The 18,198-nt window shown below is 40.3% G+C and overlaps 1 protein-coding gene across 2 annotated transcripts in view; it reads left to right on the forward strand.

Annotated features, from left to right (window-relative positions):
- KIAA1958 overlaps window positions 1-15,820 on the forward strand; it is a 57,001-nt gene extending 41,181 nt beyond the window's left edge. For both annotated transcript variants that reach the window (XM_081102999.1, XM_081103000.1), the window contains 2 exons: window positions 7,551-7,723; window positions 14,745-15,820. In XM_081102999.1, coding sequence (XP_080959125.1) covers window positions 7,551-7,723; window positions 14,745-15,551 — 980 coding nt within the window. In that variant the 3' untranslated portion in view covers window positions 15,552-15,820. The remainder of the gene's footprint in view (window positions 1-7,550; window positions 7,724-14,744) is intronic.
- The last annotated feature ends 2,378 nt before the right edge of the window (window positions 15,821-18,198 follow it).

The raw sequence follows: 18,198 nt of genomic DNA on the forward strand, positions 1-18,198 counted from the left end.
TCCATGCAGTTGAAAATCTGCGTATAGCTTTTGATTCCCCTCAAAATTTAACTACTTCTGGCCTACTGTTAATCTACTGATAATATAAACAGTCAATTAACATATATTTTGTATGTAACATGTATTATATGCTGTGTTCTTACAAGAAAGTAAGCTACAGAAAAGAAGCTGTTACTTAGGAAATCATAAAGAAAAGAAAGTACATTTACCACACTATATGTATTTCTTGAAAATAATCCATTTATTTGTGGATCCACCCAGTTCAAACCCATGTTGTTCAAGGGTCAATTATACTTTCAAAAATTGTGGTTGCCGTGGCCGGTGTGGCTCAATTGATTATAGTGTCGTCCCACGCACCGAAGGGTTGCTGGTTCTATTCACTGAGAGGGCACATATCCAGGTTGTGGGTTCTATCCCCGGTTGGGGTCCGTGCGGGAGGCAACTGATCAATGTTTCTCTCACATCGATGTTTCTCTCTCCCTCTCCCTGCCCCTCTCTCTAGAATCAATGAAAAACATATCCTCGGGTGAGGATTAAAATTGTAGTCAAACTATGTTTACTGTTTTGTACCATTGTAAAAGATCTTTAGCCTTTGAAAATGTGATTATTATATAGCTACATAGTTTTCCATTGCATAGTAGTACCAAAATCTATTTTATAATGCTTTTTTTGAATTGAATTTGCTTCCAGTTTTCACTTTTATAAATATGCCTAAAGAACACCAGGGAGCATATCTTTTTATACATATTTCTGATTATGCCTTTAGGATAAATTTCTAAAAGAGGAATTCCTCTTTTATTAAAAAGAACATTTTATCTATTTCATTAAAAAGAACATTTTATTTTTCCTACGTATTTCCAAAGTCCTAGTGATTTTTATAACTTGTAAAAAGTAATATATATATTCATATTGTAAAACTTATAAGTCTCACAGAGGTATACTAACCAATGTGATGTGTATCCTTCCAAATTTTTTTCTATACTAGTGCAAGTTCCCCCATATCCTAGTCAACATTAAGAAATGGGCCTTTTGTCCTGACAGGTTTGTCTCAGTGGATAGAGTGTCGGCCTGCGGACTCAAGGGTCCCAGGTTCGATTCTGGTCAAGGGCATGTACCTTGGTTGCGGGCACATACCCAGTGGGGAGTGTGCAGGAGGCAGCTGGTCGATGTTTCTCTCTCATCGATGTTTCTAACTCTCTGTCCCTCTCCCTTCCTCTCTGTAAAAAATCAATAAAATATATTTTTTAAAAAAGAAATGGACCTGCCGAAACCGGTTTGGCTCAGTGGATAGAGCGTCGGCCTGCGGACTGAAAGGTCCCAGGTTCGATTCCGGTCAAGGGCATGTACCTTGGTTGCGGGCACATCCCCAGTGGGGAGTGTACAGGAGGCAGCTGGTCGATGTTTCTCTCTCATCGATGTTTCTAACTCTCTATCTCTCTCCTTTCCTCTCTGTAAAAACTCAATAAAATATATTAAAAAAAAAAAAAAAGAAATGGACCTTTTGTGGTTTTTCCAGTCTGATAAATGCATCTTATTTTGATTATAATATCTGATTATTACTAATGCTTTTTGTTATTTGTATTTCTTCTGTGAATAGTTGCTTCTCATATCCTAGGCCCATTTTCTTGAGTTATCTTTTTTTCAATTGATATGTACTTTGTCACTTTATGTGTTATAAGTATTATCTCTGAGTCTGGTTATTATCTTTTGAGATGTATTCAAGGCAGAACTTTTGGATTTTTATGTCATCTGATTTATTATTCTGTTTTTTATATCTCTGGCGTGTGTCATACTGAGAAAGGCTTTTCTTACTCCCAAAATCATGAAAATTATCTTCCTTATGGAAACAGCTTTTTAAAAAAATTATCTATTTGGAAATGTGTTACTTGTGGTATGAAATAGGAATCTAAATTTGCTTTTGTTTTTTCTAACTTAATAGCTTATTATCTCAAAGCACCTACTGAAGAGTCCACCCTTTCCCCAGCAATTTCAGTTGGAGCCTTTATTATATACTCAATTTGCCTATTTACACATCTTTTCTGGACTCTCTTATGTAGCATTGATTTATTTTTTTAACCAGAATTTACACTTTAAATTATTGCAGTGTTATAGTACATATTTAGATCTTTCAGGGCAAGGCCTCCCGGTTATTATTTTCATTTTCTTTTTTATTATTTAAAGTATTACATATGTCTCTTTTTTCCCCAATTGACCCCCCAACCCTCCCACCTCCCAGAACAAGCCCCCACCACCCCAGTGTCCGTGTCCATTGGTTATGCCAATATGCATGCATACAAGTCCTTTGGTTGATCTCTTACCTCCTCCCCCCACCCCTCTACCTTCTCTCTGAGGTTGGACACTCTGATCAGTGTTTTTTAGTCTCTGGATCTATTTTTGTTCATTAAATTGTGTTGATCATTATATCCCACATATGAGTGTGATCATGTGATATTTATCTTTCTCCGACTGGCTTATTTCTCTTAGCATAATGCTCTCCAGGTCCATCCATGCTGTCGCAAATGTCAAAAGTTCCTTCTTTTTTATAGCAGCGTAGTATTCCATTGTGTAGATGTACCACTGGTTTTTAATCCACTCATCTGCTGATGGGCACTTAGGTTGTTTCCAAATCTTAGCTATTATAAATTGTGCTGCTATGAACATAGGGGTGCATGTATCCTTTCTGATTGGAGTTTCTGGTTTCTTAGGATTTAGTCCCAGAAGTGGGATTACTGGATTGAATGGGAGTTCCATTTTCAACTTTTTGAGGAATCTCCATACTGTCTTCCATAGTGGCTGCGCCAGTCTGCATTCCCACCAGCAGTGCAGGAGGGTTCCTGTTTCTCCACATCCTCGCCAGCATTTGTTTGTTTATTTGTTGATAATAGCCATTCTGATAGGTGTGAGATGGTACCTCATTGTTGTTTTGATTTGCATTTTGATTAGTGACTTTGAGTGTGTTTTGATATGTCTCTTGGTCTTTGCTATATCCTCTTTCAAAAAGTGTCTATTTAGGTCCTCTGCCCATTTTTTGATTGGGTCATTTATCTTCCTTTTGTTAAATTGTATGAGTTCTCTGTAAATTTTGGAGATTAAACTCTTATCTGAAATATTATTAGCCAATATGTTCTCTCATGCAGTGGGCTTTCTTGTTTTGTTGATGGTTTCTTTTGCTGTGCAGAAGCTTTTTATTTTGATGTAGTCCCATTTGTTTATTTTCTCCTTAGTCTCCAATGCCCAGGAGCTGTATCAGTAAAAATATTGCTGACATATGTTTGATATTTTGCTGCCTATGGAGTCTTCTAAGATTTTTAAGGGTTTTCGTCTTACATTTAAGTCCTTTATCCATTTTGAGTTGTGGTTTGTGTGTGTGTGTGTGTGTGTAAGTTGGTGGTCTAGTTTTATTTTTTTGCGTGTATCTGACTAATTTTCCCAGCACCATTTCTTGAAGAGACTGTCTTGACTCCATTGTATGCTCTTGCCTCCTTTTTGTTGACCTTAGATTAGACTTGCATTTATTTTGCTGGGGTCCAACCCCAGCAGGTCCAGGGGTCCCCAAAGGTGTGGACGGAGTCGGCGAAGAAGGAATGATTCGGAGACAGCGTTCAGTTGATCAGCAGCCTAGCCAGGATCTCCAGCCAGGTTCTGTAGCCATGTTCCCTCGCTAGGTTCTCCAGCCAGGTTCTGTGTCCATGTTCTCCAGCCAGGTTCAGTCACCAGGTTCTAGTCAGGTTCTCTTGCCAATTTCTGTAGTCAGGTTCAGTCCAGGATCTTTTGCCATGTTCTCCCCAGCGAAGTTCTTCTGTCTCTAGAGAACGTTCTGTGTAGGTTCTGTGCCTCGGTTCTGTCTCTCTCTCTCTCTCTGTCTCCTTACATCTGTGTCTTGCTGTCTTATTACATCTGTATTTATACCAGTTGATTCAATCCTATCAATCTCTATTACAAAGGTTAGGGCGTTTCTTATCTCCATTCCAGGGAGTAAAGATTATGTAGCTTAAGCATGATTGTTCGTAGTTAAAGTGATTAATTACCCGCCTGGCACTTAGTTAAGAGGTTTCATCCCCTCCCTAACTTCAGGGAAAAATCCCTACCTGGGGAAACAACCTTTCTCGGAGAGGTGACCTTGGTTAAAACACACAGCGCTAAGGGGAGCAAACATATCAAGAACAGTATGCTATATACGCCAGGTCCCTTGAAACAGCAAGGATGGACCGGCTCCCGGCATTATTTTTTTTATTATTTTATTCATTTAACAAACATTTATTGAGGTTGTTTTTTTAAATTTAAATTCTTTATTGTGTAAAGTATAATATATGTCTCCTTTTCCCCCCATTGATCTAACTTAATAGCTTATTATCTCAAAGCACCTACTGAAGAGTCCACCCGGTGTCCCAGTTATTATTTTCAAAATTGCCTCCATTTTCTTATGCATTTACACTTCTAGATAAACTTTAGAATCAACCTGACAAGTAGCAACAAAAAAGAGGATTTTAATTATAGTTACATTGCATAGAAGATTACTTGAGAAAAGTAAACATTATAATATTAAGCCATCCCACCCAGGGACATGGTATAACTCTTCATTTATTAGGTTTTTATATATATTTTTAGGATTTTTAGAAAGTTTTCTTAGTGTATTATATAGACTTCTTCCCCTCTTTTTTCATGAAATATTCAGTTTCAAAGCTCTTGGTGGGGAGAGCAAAATAGACATTTGTCCTGGCGTATGTGTGCACTGAAGGAGCTATGATGGCTGCAGTGGTTCTCAACCTCTGGGTCGCGACCCCTGAAAATACATCCTGCATAGCAGATATTTACATTATGATTGATAACAGTAGCAAAATTATAGTTATGAAGTAGCAACGAAAATAATTTTATGGCTGGGGGTCACCACAACATGAGGAACTGTATTAAAGGGTCGCGGCATGAGGAAGGTTGAGAACCACTGTGAGGCATGAAGCCTGAAAAGGCATCTGCATAGGAGAATGGCACAGTGAGGGGGCAGGAAGCTGACCAGGTGCAGAAAGCAAGAACTGTATTTCAGAGGGGGGGCAATCTGGCAAGTGGTAGCAGCTCGAATTGGGAGAGAAAAGCATCCCACGGAGAGGTAGCCAGGTATGTAGGGTGATAGCCTGAGCAGGGTGAGGAGGGCATCCATACAGCAGTGGGAGAACTGGGGAGAAACCCTATGTGAGAAGTAAGAGCCTTACTGAAGCGAGTAGGGCTTCCACGCCTGGGCATGGCCGTGTGTGAGGCGTCATTTCAAGAAGTGTGACCAGGCTTCCATGTATAAGGGCTTCCCACTCAGGCTGTGAGTGGAGAAAGGTGTCCATGTTTGGAGCATGGCCCCGTGCAGGGTGCCATATGTTGAGTGGATAAGGACATCTGCGTGCATGTGAGAGGCAGGTCACACCAGGTGTCAGAGCACAAGCAGGTGAGGAAAACCAATGAAAGACCGAGAAACAGGACGTAACTAAACACAATATACTATGTTGAATGGCATCCTTTCCCAATACAGAATATTATGGGCCAATTGGCAAAACTTCATAGGAACAGAGGTTTCCATTTTCAGTGTGCAGTCTATCCTGTGATTAAAATGAGATTATTTAAGATCACGTCATCACGTTACATAATAATTCAATTTATTATCTTATCTTGCAGTGTCTCTTCTATACTTGTGCTGTAGTGATGGGGACTGGGCTGTGTTGCAGAGAATGGCATTTTTTGTTGTTTAAAAAAAAATCTACATAGTGTTTGTCCAAATAAATCAGACTTTGTTTTCCTTGCTGAAGGTTATCTGAATAAATTGGGGGCGGGGGGGGGGGTTGGAGGGGGCAGCATATACTTTTTATACGCGGCTAATATTTAGATTGCATTCTTCACTGAGAACTTCATCCCTGGAGTATCTGATTCCAGAGCATGGAGTCAGCGGGACCCAGGTCCAAACCCCGACTCTCACTTGCTAACTCCATGACTTGGGACAGCACAGGGCCTGGCCCAGAGAGTGTATCTCAGTAAATATTGTACGAGTGATGTATGAAGCTATTAAGTGTATGAGGTTTCGTTTCCTTATTTGTAACATAGGTATAGCATTAGGGTTGCTTAGAGCCTACAGATAATTTACATAACTCTTGGCATCTAGTAAACATTGAGTTAGTGCTAGATATTACAATAATATATTTTATACTAGAATCCTTTCATTAATATCAAGTGAGTCCCAGAAAAACAAGTTATCTCGGTTTATGCGGATGATGAGAGAAATATACCTACCTGACTTGGTTGCTACTGATAGCTTTTCTAGCATTGGAATAGAGCAAATGTAAGACATACTGAAGGAGAGAATAAGGAAGTTCAGTAGTGTGGGGAAGGATTACGTAGAAGTGAGCTTGAATTGGAAATGAAAAAAAGACCACTTTTGACTGGTACAAAGACCATGGGAGACGTCGCAGGCTAAGTGTGGGGAAGGTGTGGTGTGAGTGTCCTGGGTGGAGGCAGATGCCTCAGTGGGAGCCGTGAACGTTGAGGCAGGTTAAGCAAAGTAAGCCAGTTTGCAGATCACCTTGCTAACTGAATTAACTTCGTTTTGCTATTTCTGAGCCTTTAGTTCCTTGTTTGAATATAGAAACATTCTAGAGAAAGAGAACCATTAGATAGAAAGTACTAGCTGGCATTGTTTTTACTGTGAGGTGGCCTACCTTGTTCGTTTGTTTGTTTGTTTGTTTTTAGCCGAAGGTCACGATTTGAACAGTTTAATCCTGGTTTTAGTAGATCACAGAGTATGAGGAAGGGCCCACTAATGGTTGTGGTCTTATCTCTTTGGCAACCAATACTTAGGTGGATACATGGAAGAAAACCAGTTTTCATCTGAAGTAATCTGGCGATTGCAATTTAAGATCTGCTCCCTTTTTCTGAAACCATGTGAGCTTTCCCAGTATATCCCTCTACCTTCTCCTAATATTTCTCTCCCTTGCCCTTGAATTCTGATTCTAAGCTAGCTGATGAGTTGTGGAGTCAGGGTTCAGATATCTCTCTCGTTATTAATTTGTGAGAAGAATTAAAGAAATATGCTGACACCATTTAATTCAAGGCTGCCCAGGATGGCACATAAGACATTTGAGACTATATATCACAGGGAAATGACAGTTCTTCATATGCTGAGGGTAAGGAGAGAGGAACTTGTCTTCTTTTTGCTGTTGTGATTAATAGAAGTGCTGTTGTTTTTCCAGTGAAATTTTTAGATAGAACATTCTTGTTTCTCTGCATTCATTCTCCCCCCCCCCCTTTTTTTTTAGTGGAATGCCTGCATTCGTGCATCAGTTAGTGTGTATAGCAAAATTGTTGGGATTAAATGCAAGGTTATTGCATTGATTTCATGCTAGAAATATTGTTCTCTATTATACTTATCCTAATATATGTATACTTGATAGAAATTTCATATTTTGAAAGTGTTATCTCTTAGGAGTTTTCTGTTATTTAGCATGATCCCAAGAGATAATTTTCTAAAGAAGGGAATGGCACATTATTTTAATACCTTCCATTTTTTCTGTTTCTAGCGTATTCTACTAAGCTCAACAAATTTCCTGTATTTAATATTAATGATGACTTGAATGATCTGTGTACCAGTGCAGTAAGCCCAAACACTACCAAAGCCACGCGGTATGCCCTGAATGTGTGGCGCTACTGGTGCATGACCAATGGGCTCAAAGATCACACGGACATCACCAAGGTAAGGAACTCTTGAATTTACTTCTTTCAGTCAACTTCACTGAGCTTCCACGTGCCAGGCACTGTGCTGAGCATGGTGGGGAGCACAGAACAGTTGCTTTCTGCCTGGAGAAACTTTGAAAGAACATAAAATAGGAAGAAACATGTCTACAGTACAAAGCAGAATTTAGTAAGTGTTCTATGAATTTATAGATCAGAAATGCCCCCCCAAATCAGTTAGAGAAATTAATTTCAACATGGTGACACTAGCAAAAGCATTGATAGTTAAGCTGTATTAATGGTAGAGACGTAGAATTTCAATAGAATTGGATAAAGACAGATATCTTCTGAGTAAGATTTGGAGGCTTCATACATGGAAATGCTGGTCTATAAAACTAGATTTTGATAACCCTAGCTACAATCTTGTGACTATTGGAAAATCACTGAAGTTTTGTTTTGCTTTTGTTTGAAAGGAGAGATTTTATTTGAAGGATTATTACAGGGGCAGTGGGGAAGGGACTTTTGTAATAGGGAGAATGCTCTCACCATAAGAGCTTTAAGTGTCAAGGTTTAGGCAAAAGGGAAACCATTGAAGGTTTTTGAGTGGGAAGAAACATGACGAAAGCGCTATTTTAGAGAAATTAATTAGAAATGATGAACAAAAATGTAGTTAATATCTTTGGTCCTCATTTTCTTTTCCCCAATCGTAAAATGAGTTCTGAAAACCTCTTCCAACTTGAAATGTTTGCGGTTAGTGAATGGAAGGAAAAATCCTTGGACAGGTAGAGACAGAAGACAAAGATGTTGTATTTTTATTTGGATCTATTGAGTGTACATCAGACAGATGTCCAGATGGACATGTCCAATAAGCAGTTGGGAATCTGGGATTTCCAACATGGAGGAAATGTTAAATCTAGAAGGATAGATTTAAAGGTCTTGCAAATAGAGGTTATAATTGAAGTTCAAGGGCAGGTGACATCCCCAAGTTTGGGTGATGTAGGGCAGCGGTCGCCAACCGGTGGTCTGCAGACCACTGGTGGTCCGTGAGGTCCAAAAGGTTGGCGGCCGCTGATGTAGGGCACCAACAAGAGATGAATAGGAAACCCAGGTTTCTGCTTCTGACAGCGCGGCGCACTAGACACAGCAGGGGGCCTTCGTGCTGTACCTGCAGAGAAATAGGGCACCATCACAAGGCCAACAAAAAGGACAGCTGAGAGTGGAGCAGTGAGCAGTAAGCACATCTGAAAGGCAGGGCTCTACCTGAGGGCATATGTTGACAACATTATTAAGGAAGAGAAGAGACAGGTAGGTGAACTGAAGAATCCTTGATTGAAGAGAGGACCCTGAAAGGGGCTTGAGAAGTTCTAGGTGAGTAGCATACCCTGGCTCCTCACAGAGTTATATGGTAATAATCTTTGAAGGGAAATGTTCCTTCAAAGTAGATGCTCAGGTTTTTTGCAGATTAAAACCAACTAAATATGTGCTTATTTTAAAAAAAAAAAAAATCACAAGCCACTCAAGGAAAACAAACAACAGATTTAGACATCCAGGATTTTAGATAATAGATTAAAGGCTAAGAATGGATGAAATGTTTATAGAAATGAAGAGAGTTACAGTTGACCCTTGAACAACATTGGGGTTATGGGTGCCGACCCCTGCAGAGTTGAAATCTGCATGTGTGGATTCCCAACTGTGGATCAAAATTAAATACTGTATAAAAATGTACAAGCAATAACAAACTAATCAAAATGAGCAGATTTGAAAATAAATTGAAATTTCCACTGCGGTCAGAAGGGAATGAAAAGATCTAGATTTATCCTCCTGCTGTAACAATTAGGAAACTGGGCCCAGTGTATGAAACAACCCTTTTCAGACGTGACAGGTAACACAGGACTTGATCCCTAAAAGAAAGGTAACAAATGAGATGAGTGCTACCAGGTCTCAGGCTTTCTGCCTGGAGGCAGTTTCTGAGCTGCAATGAAGGGAGGGGAACCCAAGCAGAGCCTGGGAGTAAATCTTGTTGAGTTGAGGGGATACAGGGATCAGGGTCCAGGGAGGCCAAGGACATGAGGATACTAGAAGTCCCAACAACCATTGAAAAGTATGACAAACCCAGAATTCAACCATTTCTAGCATCCAATCAAATATTACCACCCATAGGAAGAAGTGGGAACATGTGACCCCATGCCCAGGAGAGAAATCAGTTCTATCTTCCACTCTGGCCATTTGGAGAGCCAGATTTATCCTCCTGCCTGAAACAACCAAAATACAGACATGGATTTTAGAGCTAGCAGACAAGGGCATTGAACAGTTTTTATAAAGAAGATAAGCAAACAGCCAGGAAGCACATGAAAAGGTGCTCAGCTTCATTAGGCATCAGGGAGATAAATGCAAATCAAAAGTACATGAGATTCCACTTCACATCCAGTAGGAAGGAAGGACTGGAATTTTAAAAAGGTGCAACAGAAGCTAACATGTGTTGATGAGGATGTAAGAAACTGAATCCTTACACACTTCTGGTGGGAATGTAAAATAATGCAGCCTCTTTGGAAACAGTCTTGAAGTTCCCCAAAAGTTAAATATATAGTTACTCTGTCACCCAGCAATTCCACTCCTAGGCAAATACCCAAAATATGGAAAACATAGATTATACAAAAACTTGTACATAAATATTCATTATAGCATTATTTACAATAGCCAAAATGTAGAAACAACCCAAAAGTCAGATGAATGAATAAACAAAATGTGGCATATCCATACAATGGAATTTTATTTAGCAATAAAAAAAAAATGAAGTACTGAGACATGCTACAATGTGGATGAACCTTGAAAACATTATGCTAAGTGAAATAAGCCAGATACAAAAGGACAGATATATATGATTCCATTTATGTAAGGCACCTGGAATAGGTAAGTTCATAGAGACAGAAAGTAGAATGGAGATTACCAGGGGCTGGAGGGAGGAGGAAAAGTGGGATTATTGTTTAATAAGTACAGTTTCTATTTGTAATGATAAAAAAAAAAAGGTCTGGAAATGAATAGTGGTGACGGTTATACAACATTGTCAGTGTACTTAATGCCACTGAATTTTACACTTGTAAATGTTTAAGATTGAAAACATACACATAATACATATATATGTGTATTATGACAATTTAAAAAATAAATAAAATGTAACTTTCACCTTTAAATTCACCTGTTCTCCGAGACCCCCATTTTTGGTTCTTCATCCTCACTTACCTTAACCTTTTCTAGACCAGAGGTCAGTGAAGTGCTATGAAGACAGCTGTCTATTTCTGGGACACTTTCTATTTCCATGCAGGAGTCCATGGAAAGAGTTTCATTTCTCCATACCCTCCATGGCTTAGATAACATATGCATCCCAGGTGATGAAAATGCTCAGTAGAGTGCACCTACCACCACTTCTTTAGGTACTAGTATTTCTTCATTTCCCCTGTGTTATCTAGAATATGGGTGAAGAAGAAGATGTATTTCAGTCCTCTGTAATCTACTCACACGGGTCACTGAAATATTTTTAACAATAAATGCTTAAGAAAGAGGTCAATATCTTAGAGAATTTATCCAATAATTATTTAAAAGAAAGAACTGAGGCATCCTGGCCCATATTCTTTAATCTCACTTTCTTGGTCTCAATGCAAGATATTTTTAGTCTAGATGTGTCTTTAAAGATGGATGTAACTGGCAGAAGACAAAGTAGGTAACACCTCTTAGTCATGATTTGGCAGCTGGTGAGCCTCAAATTTGTTTAAGAAAGAAAGCAAGGAATCTAATGAGACTTCAAAATATCATCTGTATAAGTTGAGTATACACTGTCATTCTCATTCTATGATCATTCTTTGATCTACTCTGAGTATTTAATTTAGTATTTTTTTAATACAGGTGTGACCCAGTCCTCATTGATCCATCTCCCTCAAGGTTACTATGTCATTGATTTCTATATTCCTTAAACTCACTCAGAAAATAGAGCACTTTGAAGCTCAGTACCTATCTTTCTGAATTAAGTAAAATTTGGTAAAGTCATTTTGTTTACCATTGGAGTGATGTAGTTCATAGGCATTTCTCCACTTCATCCCCCTAGACAAGATTATCACAAAGGGAAGTTTGAGGCATTCTCCTAAAAGTAACTCTTGCTTTTTACTTGTCTTATAACTCTGTCAAGTTTCAAGGTTTGCTGTGTAGTTCCAGAATTTTGGAATTTGCCTAACATGTCAGGTTTTTGTGGGGGTTTTTTTCTTCTTCTTTTGTTCTTTACCATCTGAAGTCATCAGCCCCGTGACTGAGCTCTTTTTGTTTTTCATTTTTACATCAAGGGAGCCAAATTTATAATCCAGGGTGAATTTTTTGAGATAGTAAATTTGTTCACAGTGGTTCTTGCAATGTCTTTATAACAAATTGAAGACCTTGGTAATCTGGCAGAATAATCCCCAACCAAAACTCAGTCCAAGAAAACTAAGGAGGAAACCAACACAGGCCAGGATGAATGGTTTCTTGTGTGCCAATAATATAAATTTTGTGATTTGACATTTCTTCAAGAATTGCTTTTGCTGTGATTTTACTTTGAAACTTGTGGTATTCAAAGGACTTGTATGCATGCATATAAGCATAACCAATGGACACAGACACTAAGGGGTGAGGGCATGAGCGGGGGGTGGGGCAATGGGGGATAAGGACACATATGTAATCAATAAAGAGTTAAAAAAAAAAGAAAGAAACTTGTGGTATTCTGTGTAAGTCAGAAAAATGTTCTGCATTTGATAAGTCACCTTGGTTCTCCTGACTCCAAGATTAATTCATTGATTTAACCCATGTCCATTGGGCATCAGTGATATAGTTCAGGCCTTCCAGTATGTAATGAAGACCCAGTCATGTATAAGATGCAGTGGACTTTCAGTCCACTTTGAGACATAGACATATAAATAGATAAAAGTTTGTGCAATATGGAGAGAGCCATAATAAAATTTAACTGCTGTGGAATCCCAGGTGAGAGAGTAACTTTGCCTGGGGAAGCTGGAGAAGCCTTTATCTAGACAGCAGAATTTTGAGCTAGATCTGAAATAATGCATTGAAATTTTCCCAAATAGAGAACATTAGTAGAAAATGCATTCTAGGTAGAGGAGATGGCATGTGCAAAGAAATAGATGCAGGAAAGGGTGTTGTGGTTTCTATCAATGATGCAAAGTTTAGGGAGGCTAGAAATAGAACACAAAGAGAACAGATGAGGAGGCTGGAGAGATACCGTGTGTACCAACTATCTATCGCCGCATAACAAACCACCCCAAAACTTAGTGTTAGATCACAACACTCATTTTACTTGCTCATGATTCTACAGGTTGTGCTCAGCTGGGTGGTTCTTCTACTGGGTTCAGTTGGGGTACACATGTGGGTGCAGTCATCTGATATTAGAAGACAGACAGCTTATCTCCACTTCACATGTTCTCATGGTCTAACAGGGCTTTCTCACAAGGCAGCATCATACTAAGATGATGAAAGCAGAACTTGTAAGAACCTGTAGGACAAAAGCAGATGAAAGCAGAATCTCTCGAGGCCTAGGCTTAAAATTCACACATCGTCACATGTTACATTTTATTGATCAGAATAAGTCACAGCCAGCCCAGGTTCCAAGGGCGGGAAAATAGATTCTACCTCTTGATGGGAGGAACAGCAAAGTCATGTTGCCAAGGGGTATAGGAATAGGGAGGGGGCGAGTTATTGTGGCTATTTTTACAGATAATCTACCACAGAGTGGAGCCAGATTGTGAAGACTTGCAGACAAGGTAAACAGTTTGGAATTTATCCTAAGGGCAACAGGAAGCGATCAGAATTTGTTTTGTTAAGTGAGAAGGTAATAAATAAGATTTTCTGCTCAAACTTCTTATGTAGGAGCCATTTCTCTCCTATAATTCCCATGGTTATTGCAGAAGACATCATGTTAGTACAGTGGCCCATTTTGTGGTCAGTTGTTTGGATCAAGAGTGGGCCAATCAGAAACCTTCCCTTGGGTTTTTTCCTTTTCTACTGATAATGAGAGTTGATCTCTTGCGAATACCTGAAGTCATCAGATGTAAACCAAATACATTTTTCTTATCTGTGGAACAAATATTGATATCGAAACCCTGTGGATCATTGATCCAGAGACACTTGCAAACTTATCCTGATAAATTCAAGTGACAATTCAAGGATTATTAACTGGTCATATGAGTCATCTCTCCCTACAGCACCATGTTTAGGGCCAGCAGTACCAAATATTATGTGCAGATATCAAGGAAATTAATGTTGGAATGATTCAGAGTTTGACAAGTTTAGTTCAGCAATTCTTTAGAGAGGATGGTTGCATTTTTTAAAAAAACAATATTAACATGTTTCTTTTATTGTAAAAATGAATTATTAAATCTCCAGTGCTTCTATTAACAAGAAGTTTGTGGGGGTTTTAAATCTTTATTGTTGAAAGTATTACATGTGTCCCTTTTTCTACCATTGACCCCTGTAGTCTGCCCCCACTCCAGGCCTCCATCCCTCTATTGTCTGTGTCCATGGGTTATGCATATACGCATACCGGGTCTTTGGTTGATCTCTTCCCACCCACCCACCCTGGATGGTTGAGTTTTATTGAAGGGGAGGGAAGGAAAGGATTTGCTAGAAAAGAGAAGAAAGGGCTTTCCAGAGAGGAATAGTGAAAGTTATAAAGGCCAATAGTAACGATATCATGTGTGTGTGTTCATTACTGTTTATAAACCCTTTCGAGTCCACTGCTTTAAGCATTGTAGTAATTCTTTGAGAAGGTGTTGATCATCATGTCCCATTATACAGCTTGGAACACTGAAGTTTAAAGAGGTAAAGTGGAGCCAAGTATGGAACCTAGATCTTTCAGCTTGAAGTTCACTGTTCTTTCCACTATGTCATGCATCAACTCTTTAGAGGTCTTGTCTGCAGTACCGCCCCCAGTGAGGAGTAGGAGCAGGAAGGAGGGGTCTGGCTCTTTGGGTGTCCTCAAATGTGTAACCTCCGTGTTTGTCTCATTTGAGATCCCTGCAGTGAAGTTGAACGAGCTGCTTGAGAACTTTTACGTCACCGTTAAGAAGAGTGACGGCTCGGACTTCCTGGCCACCTCGCTCCATGCCATCCGCCGGGGCCTGGACCGCATCCTGAAGAATGCAGGTGTGGGCTTTTCCATCACCAGCAGCACCTTCAGTTCTTCCACCAAGAAACTCAAGGAGAAGCTGTGGGTCCTGAGTAAGGCAGGGATGTCAGGGGCCCGTTCTCGCAATATCATCTACTTCTCCCTCTCGGACGAGGAGGAGATGTGGCAGGCGGGGTGCCTAGGGGATGACAGCCCTATCACTCTCCTGTCCACTGTGGTCAAGTACAACAGCCAATACCTGAATATGCGGACACTGCAGGAGCATGCAGATCTGATGTACGGCGACATCGAGCTGCTCAAAGATCCACAAAACCAGCCCTATTTTGCCCGGACGGATAGTGTCAAGCGGGAGAGTCGGAGTGCTTCCACTCGAATATGTCACGGGAAGATCTACCACGAGCATTCCAGGGGGCACAAACAGTGTCCTTACTGCCTGCTCTACAAGTACATGTACATCCACCGGCCTCCCACCCAGATGGAGGCCAAGTCCCCTTTCTACCTTACCGCCAGGAAGGAGGCTGTCGACATGGGCAGCGTGTGGTATGAGGAGCAGAGGATGGGACTTCGGTCTCTTCGGGGAATTGTCCCAAACTTAGCCAAGAAGGTCAAGCTGGAAAACTGTGAGAACTTCACCTTCGTCTCATTTACTCAGGTCTCCAGGAGGCTTGGCTCCCACAGCTGCTGCCAGTGAGCCTGCCCTGGGTCCGGGCCACGGCCATGAGGCAGCCGGGGATGACCGTGACCTCATGGCTGGACTGGCCTCTGTCAGTGTGACCTGCTGTTTCTTTGACTTTGGATTTTTTTTTTAACTGAAAGTAGATGATTCTGAATACTTAGGATGTTTCATCCAAATGTGTGTCACCTTTGTTACATTATGGAATCTAATACAATGTGTAATTGCTACATACACAGGAGCAAGGACGTTCATTTTTTCTAGTGCCTTTTTAGCACAGATTTTCTAAAAAAAAGAAGAAGAAGAAGAAGAAGAAGAAGAAGAAGAAGAAGAAAACTTCAGTGATTTTTCCCCAAAAAAGTCCCAGTAGCCTCGTAGCTTTAGAATGTTGTGAAGACTGCGTACGCTTTGTTGAATTACACTCACAAAAAGAACCAGAAAGAGAGGCAGACATTCACTATTTCCAGAAGAAAAATTGCACTTGACACTCCTCTTTATATTGTGTTGATGGATAACCGAGCTCTGCAGATTAAGCAGCCTTGCTTGGTGGAAGGTGGTGGAGACGCACTCGGCCTTGCTCTCAGCACTGGGAGGCGCTTCCCTCTGCACCGGCGAAGACAGTTTGGTGGAAAAAGATGAATGCGCCAGAAGCTGCTTGTGGGAGCAAGGTTTCCAGTAAACTAGACAGTGTGTACCATATTATTATGCCAGTAGTAAAAGAAGTGGCTTGGAAAAGCAATCTGTGATCAAAATGTGAAAACCTCCTGAAGCAGAAGTGCCTATGTCCTATTTCTCAGCACCACGTGAAACCTCTTTTCACGTGAATATTTTTTAGAGTTGTTGTTCCCCCCCCCCCTTTAATCTGTTCTTTGTGTCACACCGCTGTTCTGTCAGCACATAGCACTGGATCTGTACAAGAACTAAAGGTAATGTTGAGGCTGAGCCAGGAAAACCCAACCGAACGAGCTGCAAAGGGAACAGATTGGGAAATGTGTTGCGCTTTGATATATTTTGGTCAACGTATGACTTTTTCAGCCACAGTAGGTATCATCATTTTAGGTTGGCACCAGTGTTGGGGACATAGTGCTATAGGCAGCCGACCAGGTAAGCAAACCCAGCAGTGAGGACCGAGTTGTAAAAATCCAAGCATGAGGATAGGTTTTTAGTTTAAAACCATTTCACTCAGGTAAAATCCAACCTGACCCCTTGTGATGGAAACATCAGCAGAATTTTCTAACAGCTACTCCGAGTGAGAAGTAGAAAAGGAGCCCAAAGAGTGCTAATTAATAATAATAATTTCCTGGGGTCTTTATTTTGTATCTGATGTAAGACTGCTACAGCTTTGTAGCATTGTATTCCTTGTGTCTGCTTTCTAATTCAAAATTAAAATTCCAGTATAAGTTGGAATAGCAGGAGTCCTAAAACCAGCCCTATTTCTTTTTCAAAATATTATTTTATTATTTATTTTAATTAATTGTTTTTAAAAAGCATTCACTGGTCTCTGAAATATGTCATGCTTCCGTTCCCAGAGAAGACTCAACCAATGCTGCCTTAACGGTTAACGTTGTTCCCTCTTCAGTTCCTGCACATTTGTGATGTTGTGAAAACTAGTTGCTCTCTCCTGAATATAGTTTCATTTTGGTATGTCTCCATCTGTATCTGAATAGCAGGTAACATTTAAAACTCAGTGTTATGACGTGGTAGTGCATACTGTTCTAGTATGGTTTCCTATAGTGATTTTAGGGTTTTGATGAAAAAGAGACACAAAGCATTAGGTACAGTTTCCTTTCGCTTGCTAAGCACCCAAAGGATATTTTGTTTGTGGAAAGCAGATGGTCATTTTTTTTTTTTCTTGTCAGTTCTGCACTTAAACAGAAATAGAACCCGTGTGAATTATTGGTCAGAGCCTGCAGCCTAATTAAGTAAAACCTCCATTTGTATTTTAAATAGATTCAAGAAGAAATTGCCATTAGAATCCCTGGGATCTCGTCAGATTTGACATTCCCAGAAGTAGCAATAACTGACCCAGAGGTTGAAATCTTTCTGTTGACAGTGGCTTTTCATCAGCTGAATAACCATCTCTGCCTCAAATTTGTTACTTATTACCCATTTGATGTCGTGTAAATCCCCGAGTTCTGAAGTGAGTGATTATAATTTAAAAAAAACAATCAGGAGGTGGAATCGTCAGTGATAGCTGATGGAATGAAAGAAGTGTCTGAGCATCTTGAATGCCGTTTATGTTATGATGTGCCTCCTTGGGGAGTAGGAGTGAGAAAGAAAACACATTTATCAAGTGCTGTTCTGTGCCACCCATTGTACCGGGTCCTTTGTCTACTTTGTAACTGTGTGGGGATGTGACTGTGTGTATGCACACACACACTTGGTAAACCTCCTAAAATGGTAAAGCACCTATCCATCTACATGACTGGGCCCGTCCTCGGAGGCCCTGAAGGGGGCAGGGTGGCTCGTTCTAAGGCAGTGGTTCTCTTTCCAGCCCGCTCTACACCATACCCACCGGGGACGCCGTGATTTTCTGCTCTACCCCTGAGCCGGAACAAGGGGAATCCCAAGGGAAGGAAGTGGGGGAAGTTAAGAGTGTCCCCCCACCCTCCTTGTCTTTAGTTGTTTTTGTTTGTATGTTTGTTGTTGCTCAAAAGTGGGAATG

This window comes from Myotis nattereri (assembly GCF_964212035.1).
Source record: "Myotis nattereri genome assembly, chromosome: 12".
Classification (NCBI taxonomy): domain Eukaryota; kingdom Metazoa; phylum Chordata; class Mammalia; order Chiroptera; family Vespertilionidae; genus Myotis; species Myotis nattereri.